At 38.0% G+C, this 13,116-nt stretch overlaps 1 protein-coding gene across 2 annotated transcripts; it reads left to right on the top strand.

Moving 5' to 3' along the window:
* Positions 1 to 1,066: 1,066 nt before the first annotated feature.
* ncmap (non-compact myelin associated protein) lies at positions 1,067 to 12,975 on the top strand. Of its 2 annotated transcripts, none has more exons than XM_063908049.1 (4): positions 1,067 to 1,394; positions 9,937 to 10,034; positions 11,136 to 11,220; positions 11,882 to 12,975. In XM_063908049.1, the coding sequence occupies exons 2-4, from the start codon at positions 9,950 to 9,952 to the stop codon at positions 12,159 to 12,161; spliced, it is 450 nt and encodes a 149-aa protein (XP_063764119.1). In that variant the 5' UTR covers positions 1,067 to 1,394; positions 9,937 to 9,949; the 3' UTR covers positions 12,162 to 12,975. The 2 variants fall into 2 exon arrangements, with proteins under 2 accessions (XP_063764119.1, XP_063764118.1); XM_063908048.1 differs by having other exon boundaries at positions 1,068 to 1,399.
* Positions 12,976 to 13,116: the final 141 nt, after the last annotated feature.

Below are 13,116 nucleotides of genomic sequence, written 5' to 3'. Positions count from 1 at the left end.
TTTTAAAGATGTACTCCTCTTTGTGAAACTGGAGCTTTCATATTTATGTAATGTCCCTCCACCACAGCATCTCAACACAGGGATACAGGGACACGTTGTTTGCACGTATTCAGGCCATCAGGTGACGCAGAACAATAGTGTCTTCCAAATTAAGTTTCGTTACACTTCCTCACAAAGGCCCAACACTGACTTGCTTTATGGAGAGGCACCACCTAGCCCCTGGAGGCAACATGAGGCAAGATCCTAATGACTTTTTGGCACTGTTTGGGGAAAGAGGACGACGACGACGGATGTGTTACAGTGGCTTGTGTGCTACATTGAGAAGGAGACAGACATTAGGACAGTCAGGAAGATTATTGCCATAAAAACATATTTCCTGTTCAGTGAGAAACTTTCTAACAATTGTTGCCAAGTGCTTCAATGGAGTTCATTGTCCTAGAGTAAAAACAAGAAAAGGAAATACTGTTGCATACAGTATCTTTTCTTCTGCATAAACACACCCATTACCCTTTGGACAAGTAGTGTAATTCAGTTCATTTTCAACTAGATACATGAAACATGTTCATGCAAGGACGAATAGATTTGTAATAAATTATAGTATAGGCACATACTGTATGTTGTCCACACACTCACACAAACTTGCACACAGATGTCTTATTACCCAATTAAGGGATAATGATTTGATTGAAGAGAAAGACACACTCGCATACAGTATGCAGGCATGTTTCAGTATGCACACAAATATAAAAAGATACAGTTTTTCTTTATTGTTACTCTCTTTTGAATATATGAGATATTAATTTGAGTCAGGTTTTCATCTGAGCCCCACCCTCTGCAGTTCCTGTGAGATACAGCCAGTCTGATTTTGAGAAGAAGCAGTGATGGTGAGAGAGCCGAGCACAGCAGACAATTTTGAAGAGGAGCCTTGCTTTTTGATCAGTGACCGCGGCACGCCTAAGGGCCAGGCGGATGGACCTGAAAAACCAGCTGCCTGAGATTATTACTCTGAACGAGGAGCAACAAGTGAGCCAGCGTGGAGCCTCCTCCTCCTCTTGACTCTCCTCCTACTCTTCACATAAACACTCTGATTCGCACAGAAACAGCACACACAGAGGCATCTCTGCTTCTTTTTGAACTATCTTCTCCTTTGTTTGTGTCTATCTTGTCTGTTCGTGCCTGTCAGACTGTCACTCTAGCAGAACCTGGGACTTATTTACTCTCTTGGAGTAGCTCACACACTCTTCTTAACCCTCGTGCCTCCTGCTCCGGACTTGCTGTGACTGTCTAGCCCTCCACCGGTGGACTATGCCCCCATCCGTGAGCTGAGGGAGGGGGCTCTGCGCTGCTCAGGCTCCCATCTGGAGAAGGCTTGAGCTGAAATCAAAGAGGACACGGTAAGGTAAGTCTCAGCCTTTGACTCCTTTTGGAGTTTTAGCCTAAACTTTGTCTCTTGTGGTTGAGAGAAACTTCTGTCAGTGTTTTCTGTGTGTGGGAGTGCAAACTGAGAGTGCCAGAGTGTGTGTACATTATCTGTGTGAGTGGTTCTCCCAGACAATATGGCGAGACAGCAGGTGAGTCTCAGGTGAAAGGGAATAGCTCACATTCCAGAGAGCTGTCCGATTCAGAAATCAACTTTTACGGTTGAACCTGATAAACAATTCAGATTTATGGCCGAGTAAGGAGTAATTAATATCAGTTCCTAGCACTATCAGCCTGTGTATGTCTTTATTGTTAAGTATGTGTATGATGGAACAGCTCTACATCTAATCAGTTAACCCTAGGTAATAGAAACATATGACTGCTGTTTACAAAGCACCAATTCAGAATTCCCCAGTGTTTTCCCAGATGATGATATAGTTAACATTCGTATAAACTTTGATTTTTTGTTATTTGACCTGTGGAGTTGTCCTATACTGTGTTTTACTCTTTGCTCATTAAATGAGTTAACTATCATTCAGTAAAGGTTAATGACTAGGATTGCAGCTGCACCCTACCTGTTTAAGATTAAAATTAGAGTTTGGATCGTTTTGAATTGTCACTGGGATGGTGGCCAGTCTTAACAGCATGTAAACATTTTAGCATTTTTTCTTTGGGTTACAGTAGAGTGTTTCTGTTTAACAACATAGAGTCAGTAAGAACATTCTAATCCAAAGGCAAAAAAACAACAAGCAGTCTATCCTACAATATGATGTCCACTTATTTTATTTATGGAATTATGAATAAATTAATGCAATTATACTGACGCTGTAATTAGACCACCACTACTCAACTTAAAAGTCAAATGTACCTTATTTTCACATGAGAAATAGAAGTACTTGTGTCTTGCTCTGCAGATGATAAGCACAGCGCTTTTGTTTGAACTTTCTTTTGTTATCCTTTTTTAACTCCGATAAGCATTCTTTGAAAATAAGCTTTATTGTCCTGCCTTAAAAAGCAGTGTGGACACACCAAAGGAGTGTGTGAAAGAGTCTTGATCTGCACCTCAATCCAAAAAAAACAACTCTCAATAAAACGTGTTCATGTTAGCAGCAGGCATTATTATTGTGAAATGCTAGTCTTATAGTTTTGTATCAGTGTTTATGTTGCAAACCGAAGTGTGTTGGATTACTAGACATAATACAAAGAGAAGGGCTCAGAAATCCAGCTCTACTACATGACTTCATTCTGACTAATATAATCTTAGTATGGCATAGTATTGAGTAATGTGTTGTCCTTTTAAAATAGTCATAGGAAATCAGAATATCCTGGAAATCAAAACCCAACATTTTAGCAGGTTTCAGTTTTTGGTATATCTATATTAATTTTGAGAATCAGGCCAATACAATTATTGTATAGCTTCAAAATCCTTAATCCCACATCAGTTGAGATAGTTGTCATGACCCAATGATAACAATTAGTTGTCAGTGGTTGTACTCGACCGACTTTTAACTTCTGACCACAGTTGATAAACCCAGCGATCATACCATTTAATTTTACATACCGAAAAACCTACACAACTATGTCATTCAGAATCAGATTCTGGTTTATAGTCACTGCACATACAAGAAAGTTGTTTTTGGCTATTACTGCACGATATAAACATAGTGAGATCATTTTACATTAAATACAATACAATACATTGTAAGCGGAGAAGCAGTTTTGCAAACCCACCGTACCCTCAATGACACATTACTCTCTTTTTCTATCCTAACCCTTAATGGCAACATGATAAATATAATATTTAATTATTTCAATCATCCTTTTGCTAACCTAGTTTGGTATACAGATGATTCTTATTCAATTTTTCCCTCATGATTTGTAGATATATTGCAGTGCTTTCTTTACTACACGTGATTTATAATGACATCACAATACTGTTATCACAACTTACACTGACATCATCAGCTGACACATAATCATGATATATTACCTCATTACTCAATACATCTTTTTATTAGCTAGTTTTTTAATCTCTAATGTCTTATCAATTTGTTTTTATCAATAACAGTCCACCGTACTGTGCACTGTGCCAGAGGCCCATCAGGGCTGTAGCGAATCCCTTTGTGATGCATTGAGGTCGAAAAAAGTCATAGTCAAATCCCTGGCTGGAAAAACAAATCCTAAGTGAAATTGACATCAGACATGACGCAGATGACCTCTCTGCTGACCTCTTGTTGAACTAATAGCTCCACCTGTGTCTTATTAATGCTCTGACAGCTCAAATATTTACTCTCACCGTCAGTTGATGAAGGTCATACTTTGAACATGTTTACAAGCGTGTGTGTGCAGGAGCCTACGTTAAACTCAATGTTTGGACGGACATGTGCAGAGTAGGGAAGAGTCGCGCTGGTTAATGGCTTTGTCTGGCTTTTCCTCGTATAAAAAAAGAGGAAACTAAATTGTTCCTGTTCTGCGTTGAGAGACCGCTCTCTAAAAAAGCAATAAACGTTTTGTTTACTGAGGGTGGAAGAAAGGATATTGAATCTGCCATGTGAGTGAATAGCTGCAATTTGTGGAACAACAAACAAACTATAATTTCAGCATAGAGAAGAGTAGATACTGACGTCAAAGTGATATGATTCAAATTCCTTTGCCTAAAAACATAAAAGGTTATTGGTGATATCTTGGATTTTATTGTAAGCAGAAGCAGGCAAGTGCTCAGTCAACACTGATACATCACAGGAAGAAGATCCTCTGATGAGTTCTGGGAAATGTTTATGTGGATTTTATTAATATTGTTCTGACATTTAGACCTATTTCTTGCCATTGTCCTTTTACTAGCACACACATTTGAATTTCCCTTCTGTTATCGTGACAAAGTTTATTGTTTATGGCATTTCCAGTGTGTGGAGAACTACATTTATCAGTTGATTGTGCTATTTGGTTATCACCCAAGCTATTTAGTAGCTGTTTAGTAGTTCCACATTTTATAACCTTATCGTGGAGGGATAGATGAGCTGTTTATAACCGATCTCAACTATCTCAGTACAAAAAAAAAAGAAACGGCGACCAGTGTTATCGTGTCGATTATTTGGGAGTTGCTGTCTACTTTTGATTAGAAACATCATCAGGAGGACAGTACAGTCACTTATGGAAATAATGGAAGCATTTTCTCAGAGGTCAGGGTCTTCTTTGTCAGAGCAGATTATCAGGTCATATTTCTCCTGAATTTGAGTTCTAGATGAATGTTATGAGCCAAATCAAAAACGTTATATTATATTTCTCATACTTATCTTTAAATTGATCGTAAACATTTTCTGTGATATACATGTACTTAAGATATAACAACATGGATGTCCCTCCTCAATTACAATCTTTGTCGGAGTTGAATGCAGTGGAAACATTTTGTGTCTGGTAAATATACTTAACCAATGATGTAAGTCGAGTCTCTTTTTACTGCATAATTAAAATGGGCATCTTTTAAACATGCATTAATTAGATGTTCATGCGTAACACTTTTGGCAGGGTCCACTCCTCAGGGCAATTATGGTGTTTGCTCGTTAGGCAGCACCACAAAAAAGTTGTTTGTATTCCAGCAGGTCCGGCTAAAGTCACGTCAAGTCAGAACTGTGGGTAATGTATATGAGTATGAGACTTGTTAGCTGTAGGTGTTTCCTCAGCTGATGACTCTCATGATCCCTATGTGAGTTCCAAATCAATTAATGTGGTGTTTGCCACCTCCTTTTGACACACCCCATGATGCAGCAGTTGACACACCCACCCACTAATGATGAAATAGCTATGCTGATAAATACCTGAACAAACTGTACATCAGCAGTGATGCCTTATACAGATGGAGCACAAATACCAGGGCTATAACACAGCACAAAACAAACAAGATGATCAGTTTAAACTTAATGTGAAATTATCGTGCTTGAGCCAAACGAGACTACACTTTAAAGATTAGATTTCTTGATGCGATAGCTTATTTAGCTGGCTTTATGGAAAACTGCACCAAAGCAAGCTCAGCAGAAGTAATAAGAAACATTTTCTACATTCTTGTAGTAATATGGAAAATTTGTGATCATACATTTCTTTTGATTACACTGCACATCACTCTTTATGAGACGTGGTGCTGGATGAAAAAAACTAACAGTTTGAGTTTAAGATATCTATGTGATGTACTAAGCAAATGGCCGATCATCTAAGCAAATAGTCCATTTAAAATGCCTTTGTAATCCCTTAATGCTACAAAAATCAAAACAAATACAATATTGCATTCCGACAGTATATTGATGAATGTAAACAGCAGCAACAAAAAGAGTGGATGCTATTGCTGGCATCTTATTATCAAAAATTACACACCAGGGAAACATTTTCTGTCAACTTTTGAGCGCCAATAATCACATATGCAAACACAGACTCCCTACCCTCGTCACACCAATTGTTCTGAAGGCTCTTTTTTTTGGGCTGTCAGATGGGCTTTTGGCCTAATGGGACATTTTCACACTATTGGTTCGTTGGAACAACTTCTCTCTCCTCCTGGGCGCGAACATGTATTGTGTGTAAATGTATCAACACATGGGTCAAAGTCCCTCTTCTCTGTACATAATTAAAGTGGCACCCTTTATGAAGTACATTTATGTTTGTGGGTATGAATTCAATTAAAAAGGCTGATTCATTTACCCTAAATGGAGACCTACATAATGACATAATGATATGATTGGCCACTTATCAGAAACTGTCACCTCTGCAAACAGCAAACATGATATATGTCATTACTAATCTTTAGGCTTAATAGTGTGTCAACACTGGGAGAGTTGGTTGTGTAATGTTTGCTCTTGAGCAGGAAGCCGGATAAGACGTATCGTACTTGCAGGTACCGAGGAGTCTCTGTTGTCAGCCTTAAAATTCTTGATTTTGATTTATTTCATCAAATCTCAATAAGAAAGAGTCCAAAAAAATGTGGTTGGAAAATTGTCTACACATTTTAACCATGTTACAGGAGCATGCTGTGCTTTTCGTCTCTAAGTGTCACATGTATGGGGTTGTAAATGGTCCTTTAATAAGGCCTGCAGGATATACTTGGAAGTGTAATGTAAACTTTTCTGCTCCATTAAAGGTTAAGGCTATTTACACAAGCCTGTATGTGTCCATATATGCAGAAACACGGCAGCCAGATGTCATAAAAGCGGGCCCAGCATGTAATCTCATAACCTGTATGAACCAAAGTACATTGAGAGTGTAAAGTAAATGTTGTACAGATAATGTGAAAAATGTGTTAAAAACAAATATAAAAAAGGAATTTTCACTTAGAAGATTGATGCTGTTCTTAAAACTGAATTGTAAATACTGTATGTAGCAGGCTTGGATTAGTTTAGCATAAAGACAGTCAGCAAGGGGTAAACATCTAGCTTGCCTATCAAAAGATCGGCCTACCAGAATCTTGTAATGCTCACTTATTTACTCATAAAATGTTGCCTTGTTGTGTGGCTCTAACGATTTGGTGGGACCAGTTTTTAGGAAAAACACAGAGAGGAAATGATTGCTCCCAGCCAAGCAATACAGCGAATTGTTTGTGAATACTTAGATTTTTGTTTGGATTAAACAAACGAGACTTTAATGTGCTGGTAGGCAATTTTAGACATAGCCAGGCTAGCTTGCTTCCTCTCTTTATGATAAGTAAAATGTTTACTTAATTGATGTGAGAGTGGTATCAACCTTCTCCTCCCGCTGCAAGAAGGCAAATAATGGTCTTTTTCAAAATGTCCTACTTCTTCCTGAACAGTGGCAGACTCTGTGGCAAAAATAATTAGGCTACTGTAAGTGTGTGATAAAGAGAGAAATGAAAGTGGGTCGGCTTGTCTTTCAGTAACCAGGTGTTCCTTACAAAGTGTCTCACCCCCCCACACGTTTTCATAATTCATAATAACAGGCTCTTTGTTACTGCAGCAGATACACACCTGAAAGGTAACAGTGAAGCTATATTGGCGTTATATTTGTCATCAGTTAGTGGTTTTGAAAGTCTACAATCTGTTAACAACCCCTCGTTAAGTTAACGAGTGATTCATAAACCTTGTGTTCAGCTGTATCTTCTCAAACAGCGACGCCACAGAAGTTTTCCATACTTTCTTGTGAATTTGAATAAATCATTAGAGCTGTCAATCTAATAAAGATCAGAGGGATGGGTACTGTGTGTCTCTGCGCTTCCTTGTGTCAGGATTTCCAGCTTTTTTTAGCCAATGCAAATGTGCTCAGCTTGAATACCTCTGATTGTGTTACTCTGCCTCACTCCCAGCACACACAATGCAACTTAATTCATGTCCACGGTGTTAGAATGTTTGAATACAATGCCTCTCTGTTTATCCATCTCTTATAGCCCTGCAAAAAAGATGTTCACAATGATTGGAAACCTGACATTTATCAAATAATTTCAACAAATTAAAAGTGACTTATCTAATGATTCTCTGAGTCACACTTTGCTGACTCAGAGTCTTCGTCATCAGCGTGAACAGAGGATGAGAAACTCCCTGTTCATTTAAGTTGTCTATATGGAAACTGAAGTATGAGTGACATTTCTTAAACAAAAGGCTCAGTGGAAATTTTAATGAACCTACACGTTTCATAATGTTGAATATGAAACAGGAAATGACCACAGGGCCAGGATTATTTTATCTGTAGTTTGCATGAGTTTTAATTTATGGGCATGCAAAGGCGTGTTATTCTGACTCAGGGGGAAGTGTCAGATACAGGGACAGCCCTGACCTACAGCTGTGTGTGGGTTGTTCCCTGAACAGTATCAGGGAACCTCCTAAACTAAAGAATAGAGGATCTCCGCGTGAAACAACAATTGCATAAAAGCAGATTAGATCAGGATTACAGTGTGATAAAATCAGTAAAAACATAATGAGGCTAACCTGAGAGTCTGAATCAGATCACTTGAGAATATGCTTTGTTGTTGTTGTATGAGTCATGATTGAGAGAACATTATTAGTACAGTAGTTATGGATATATTTTGATCTGTAATACATTTTTAAGAAGTGAAAAGGGTAATATGTGAATCATTAAGGTAAATATTTAAAGAATAATGCTTGTCTTTTGAAAATGTTCCACAAAACCCATAAATCGGGAAAAATGAACAATTAATCTCTCAATCATTTTTAAGTCCATGGGATTGATGGTGCAGGATGGTGCATGTGAGATTGACTCAAAATAAATGTAATTTTACACACAGCACTTTAGCCAAAGTTCTCTCTCTGGAAAACCAGAATGAAATGTAAAACGCATTTCATGGCCACACTAAATGCTGCTGTATGTTTGGAGTTGAACATTGCGGATGCAGCAGTTGCCTGTCATCCCCTGTGGAAATGGGCATTTGGGCATGTTTCCAGGACCCCATTTTACCATGATGACAAACACAAACTCACAAAGTGTAAGTTAAAGCAGCCCTACAGTGGCAAGTATATTTACCAGACCCATTCACTTGGAGATGATACGCTTAAAGTCAGTGTCTCTGAGCAAAAAGGATCTAAAACCTGTGCACTCTTTGTGACAGAATAACATAGCATCACACGCATAGCTCAATCCTTGACATGAAGACAAACTCCTGACTTCATGGAAATAGTTACATCTTTAGTTCTATTTCTTTAACCTAAAGTCCTCGTGCCTTAATCATTTTTAAATACTCAAAGGAGTTGTTCAGGTTAACATACTTTAACGTTACTATATGTTTTACAGGATATTTGTGATGTATATTTTAAGCAATGTGGAATATATTTTCCCAACCCTGGGAATTATTTGCTTAACGTTTCCATAAAAGCTTTTGAAAAGTTTAGTTGCATTTTACCAAACCTACTTTTCAGCCCATGCAGAAATTAACTCCCTTAACCTTCGTAAGAATGTATTGTGTATAATATATGTGTAGGAGTACAGGGAAAATATGCAATGAATCCATGCTAAATGTTCTACAACAACAACAACTGTAACACTGTAACCTACATGTCACAACATTGTTTCCTGGTCAGTTCTGGTGTGATATACATCTAAAACCATTGATGTATGGACTGAGGGTATGATCCTAAAGAAAGTTGAACACAAAGTTGTTCAATCACATCTATCAGCTGCATGTCAGTTAAAAATAGAGAAGTTTGCATGGCGGAGAAATGGGCTGTATGGGCTGTTAGAAACGTGTTAATGACTGATTAGTAATTTGTGAAATCGTTCTGTTGAGGATACTCATTCCTGTCTTTTATAAAACAATCCTTTATTGGTGCACTCCCTCTGCTATGCCACTTGTCTACTGGTTATACATTTATCACAGATGTTTGTATCTTCAAATCTCATCCATATTCTCTCCTCTTTCTATTCTTGGTTCCTTGTCTTAATCTGTAATATGACTGGAAAAGATACTGTTTTCATCTTAAACAATATTACCCTTACACACATGTAGTGCTTATCAGTCAAGGTCAGAAAGGATTCTGTATCCTAAAGGTTATGTGTGTGTGTTTGTCTGTGCAGGTTATTGCTGAAGATGCAAGCTTCAACTGTCTCACCTGTGACCAACACTACAGGCCCTTCAAACGTCACAAAGACCCAAGAACAAATACTCATCCAGAGTAAGGATAAACATTCTGTGTTTGTGTGCAAAAACTGAGTGTGTGTGTACAGTGGAGGGAATAAGTGTTTGATCCCCTGCCAATTTAGTTAGTTTACGCACTTACAAAGAAATGAACAGACTGTATTTTTATGGTAGGTTTATTTTAACAGTGAGAGACAGAATAACAACAACAAAAAAATGTACATTAAAAAAAAGATATAAATTGATTTGCATTTAATTATGGGAAATAAGTATTTGATCCCCTTGCAACCAAAAATAATTTTGGCTCCCAAGGACCGGTTAAATAAGTCCTCTCGCTTTAAGAAAGTACTCCTGATGTCAATTCGTTACCTGAATAAGACACCTGTCCACAGTCAATAAATCAGATTACAACTCTCCACCGAGGGCCAGACCAGAGACAAGTCTTGTGATCATGGTGGAACTAATGTCTAAGGACATCAGGGACAAGATTGTAGACCTGCACAAGGCTGGAATAGAAGACAACACCGCCAACCACCATCCCCAGCGTCTCCCCCAGTTAAATGCATATTCATTTATATATTTTTTATGTACATTTCTGGATTGTTTTTGATATTCTGTCTCTTACTGTGAAAATAAACCTCCCGTAGAAATGACAGTCTTTTCATTTCTTTGTAAGTGGGTAAACTAAATTGGCGGGAGATCAAATACTTATTTCCTCCACTGTATGCGTGCGGGCAAATGCCTGCATTGTGTCCTTTCCTCTTAACTTAGATACCGATCAAACACACTCTTGTGAAAGAGATGTTTGTCTAGAAACTATAAGATCTTTAATGTCCCCTAAAGATAAAGTTAAAAGGTTCAAACAAATACAATGTTTGATGAGACAGGCCTCGAAAAATAACAACTGATTATGTCATGCAGTCTAATCTGAAGGGTTTGTATGGGAGTGGCCCCTATACATTTAACAGAAAATGTTTGCAATTATCTGTTTCCTTGTGAGGGCTGCTGTAGCTAAGCTACCTCACACACTACTTATGGAGAATACGTTGCATGGAGCAATGTGTCAAATGTAAAATGCACATTTTAAAAAGACAAATCAACCTCTCAACATGGTCATTTTTCATTCTCTGTCTCTCAGGTTCTGGAGCAATGATCGCTGTCATCGTTGTCGGCATCGTCATAATTCTCGCCATTCTTCTGATCATCCTGAAGACATACAACAGGTAGAGCTACATTCCTGTTTGATGGGACAATTCCTGCATAGTGAATGTCATGAGAGGTGAAACAAAACATTCTATTTTTATCAACTTCAAGGAGAACTGTGAACCTGCTGCTGCTGGTCTTTAAATCAGTCGAGTAAAAACAATAATTATTTTTAGGCCAGAGGGTAAAAACAGTTCAGTTTTTACACCATTTACAATATTTCTTTCAAAAGTAGAAGTGTAAAGTCGAAAAATACGGAAATGCTAATTACAATTATTTAAGTGAAGATAGTTTTGTAACTTTCTGTCTCTGACATTGTACGTTTTGGGACCCCAAGGGGTGATAGCATAAATCTGAGGAGTAAAAATGTTACAATGAATTAATATGAAATAGGGAATGATGAGAGCTCACATATAGACATTCATTTTAGGTGTAAACAAGCCAAAAAGGTTGGGTTTAATACAGTTTTGAGGAAAAAACACGCTTTCCCCCCTCTATTCGGCATTTATTATTGACTACTGATTAAAATAATTGGCCCACTAGCAAAATTATATCAGAAGGCCAGCGGGAATATATATATCCATATCGGTGTATAACGGTTAAATGCCCTCTGTGAAGATAGAAATACTGAAGATCACTTCGTATTTGAGGGAAATAACATCGATGTCTATTTGTTTCCAGGCGGACACATGTATCCAGAGTCCTGGGAGCCAACGGTGGCCACAAACCTCGACCGAAGTTGTCACAATCCACCGTTCAGAGCAGCATGCCGCTTAGCACCCTGGGAGTCAACTCTGTGTCGGGGAGCATTCTTAACTCAAACCAGGCTTCAGAGAACAACTTACAGCTGCCCAGAACGGAGTTGAACAGCGAAGAGGGAAACCACATAGAGCAGTCCAGCTCCATCAGTGACTCCACTGTGATCACCATACATGATACTCCATCAATAGGACACACATAGCAACACGATTGTACTGACTGATGTGTCATCTTCATCCGTGACCAAATACTGTGTGCTGACTGAATCCTGTGGAGACTCGATCCGTCACGTTAGTGTCGTGACTGTCGATCTCCACGAACTGAGCCACTGCCGGTGACTACAATAACAGGATATCTTTTTTGTGTGCTCAAATACACATAATGTACAATAATTAGACACAACGGATTGCATGAAGGATTTGCATTAAAGGCTTTCTTGAGAAGAATTGCTTTTTGGCTACAGTCAGTGTTCAGAGTAAAGATGCCAGAAGTGTCTCACTGTTTGTACTCTTTGCAGATTACTACATATACCATGAAGAAAATGTGAGGTAAAGACTGTAATGGCTTGTCCATAGTGTGTGTACAGTTCTGTATTAAAGAGGACCACATAACAGTAAATGTAGGATTAGTGTAAACTTCTGAGAAGGCAAAGAGGGTATGAAAGGAACTAATTTAGTGTTTAGTATGTTTCAGCAAAATGTGCAGATTTATTTTTGATTCACCAACAATATACCTTACTAAATCTGGTTCACCTTGCATTAAATTGTCTTTGTCTTCTGATAACAGATTTGTTGTTGGTAGATACATGTATAAAATGTCAATGTATTTTTTATTACCTTTTATAAAGAAGAAACCACAGAGATATTTTGTGTGACATCTGGGTGTCAATCCAACACGCTGAATCATTTTATTCTGACGCCAGAGGATTTTGCACTTTATTTCCATTGTTCCTTGTATTTGTTTTGTTTGTGGTTGTTTAAATGAAGTGAGATACAAATAAAATCTAATATTTCTAATTGCGGCTTACCTGTTTGTTGAATGACGCTTTATTTGTACAGATATGACATTAAATCTAGAAGGAAGCTTAAAATTATTTGCACTGTAATGAAAGGATTGGAGAAAAAAAAGATACCAAAAAAGAAGACATTTAGGCAGAA

This window comes from Eleginops maclovinus, chromosome 19 (assembly GCF_036324505.1).
Source record: "Eleginops maclovinus isolate JMC-PN-2008 ecotype Puerto Natales chromosome 19, JC_Emac_rtc_rv5, whole genome shotgun sequence".
NCBI lineage: Eukaryota > Metazoa > Chordata > Actinopteri > Perciformes > Eleginopidae > Eleginops > Eleginops maclovinus.
This window is presented reverse-complemented; position numbering and strand designations above follow the sequence as displayed.

Excerpts from the sequence above, each read along its gene's own strand:
- ncmap (XM_063908049.1), top strand. The coding sequence starts at position 9,950 with ATGCAAGCTTCAACTGTCTCACCTGTGACCAACACTACAGGCCCTTCA. Across the intron at positions 10,035-11,135 it reads AGAACAAATACTCATCCAGA|GTTCTGGAGCAATGATCGCT; the intron begins GTAAGGATAAAC and ends TCTGTCTCTCAG. Across the intron at positions 11,221-11,881 it reads ATCCTGAAGACATACAACAG|GCGGACACATGTATCCAGAG; the intron begins GTAGAGCTACAT and ends ATTTGTTTCCAG.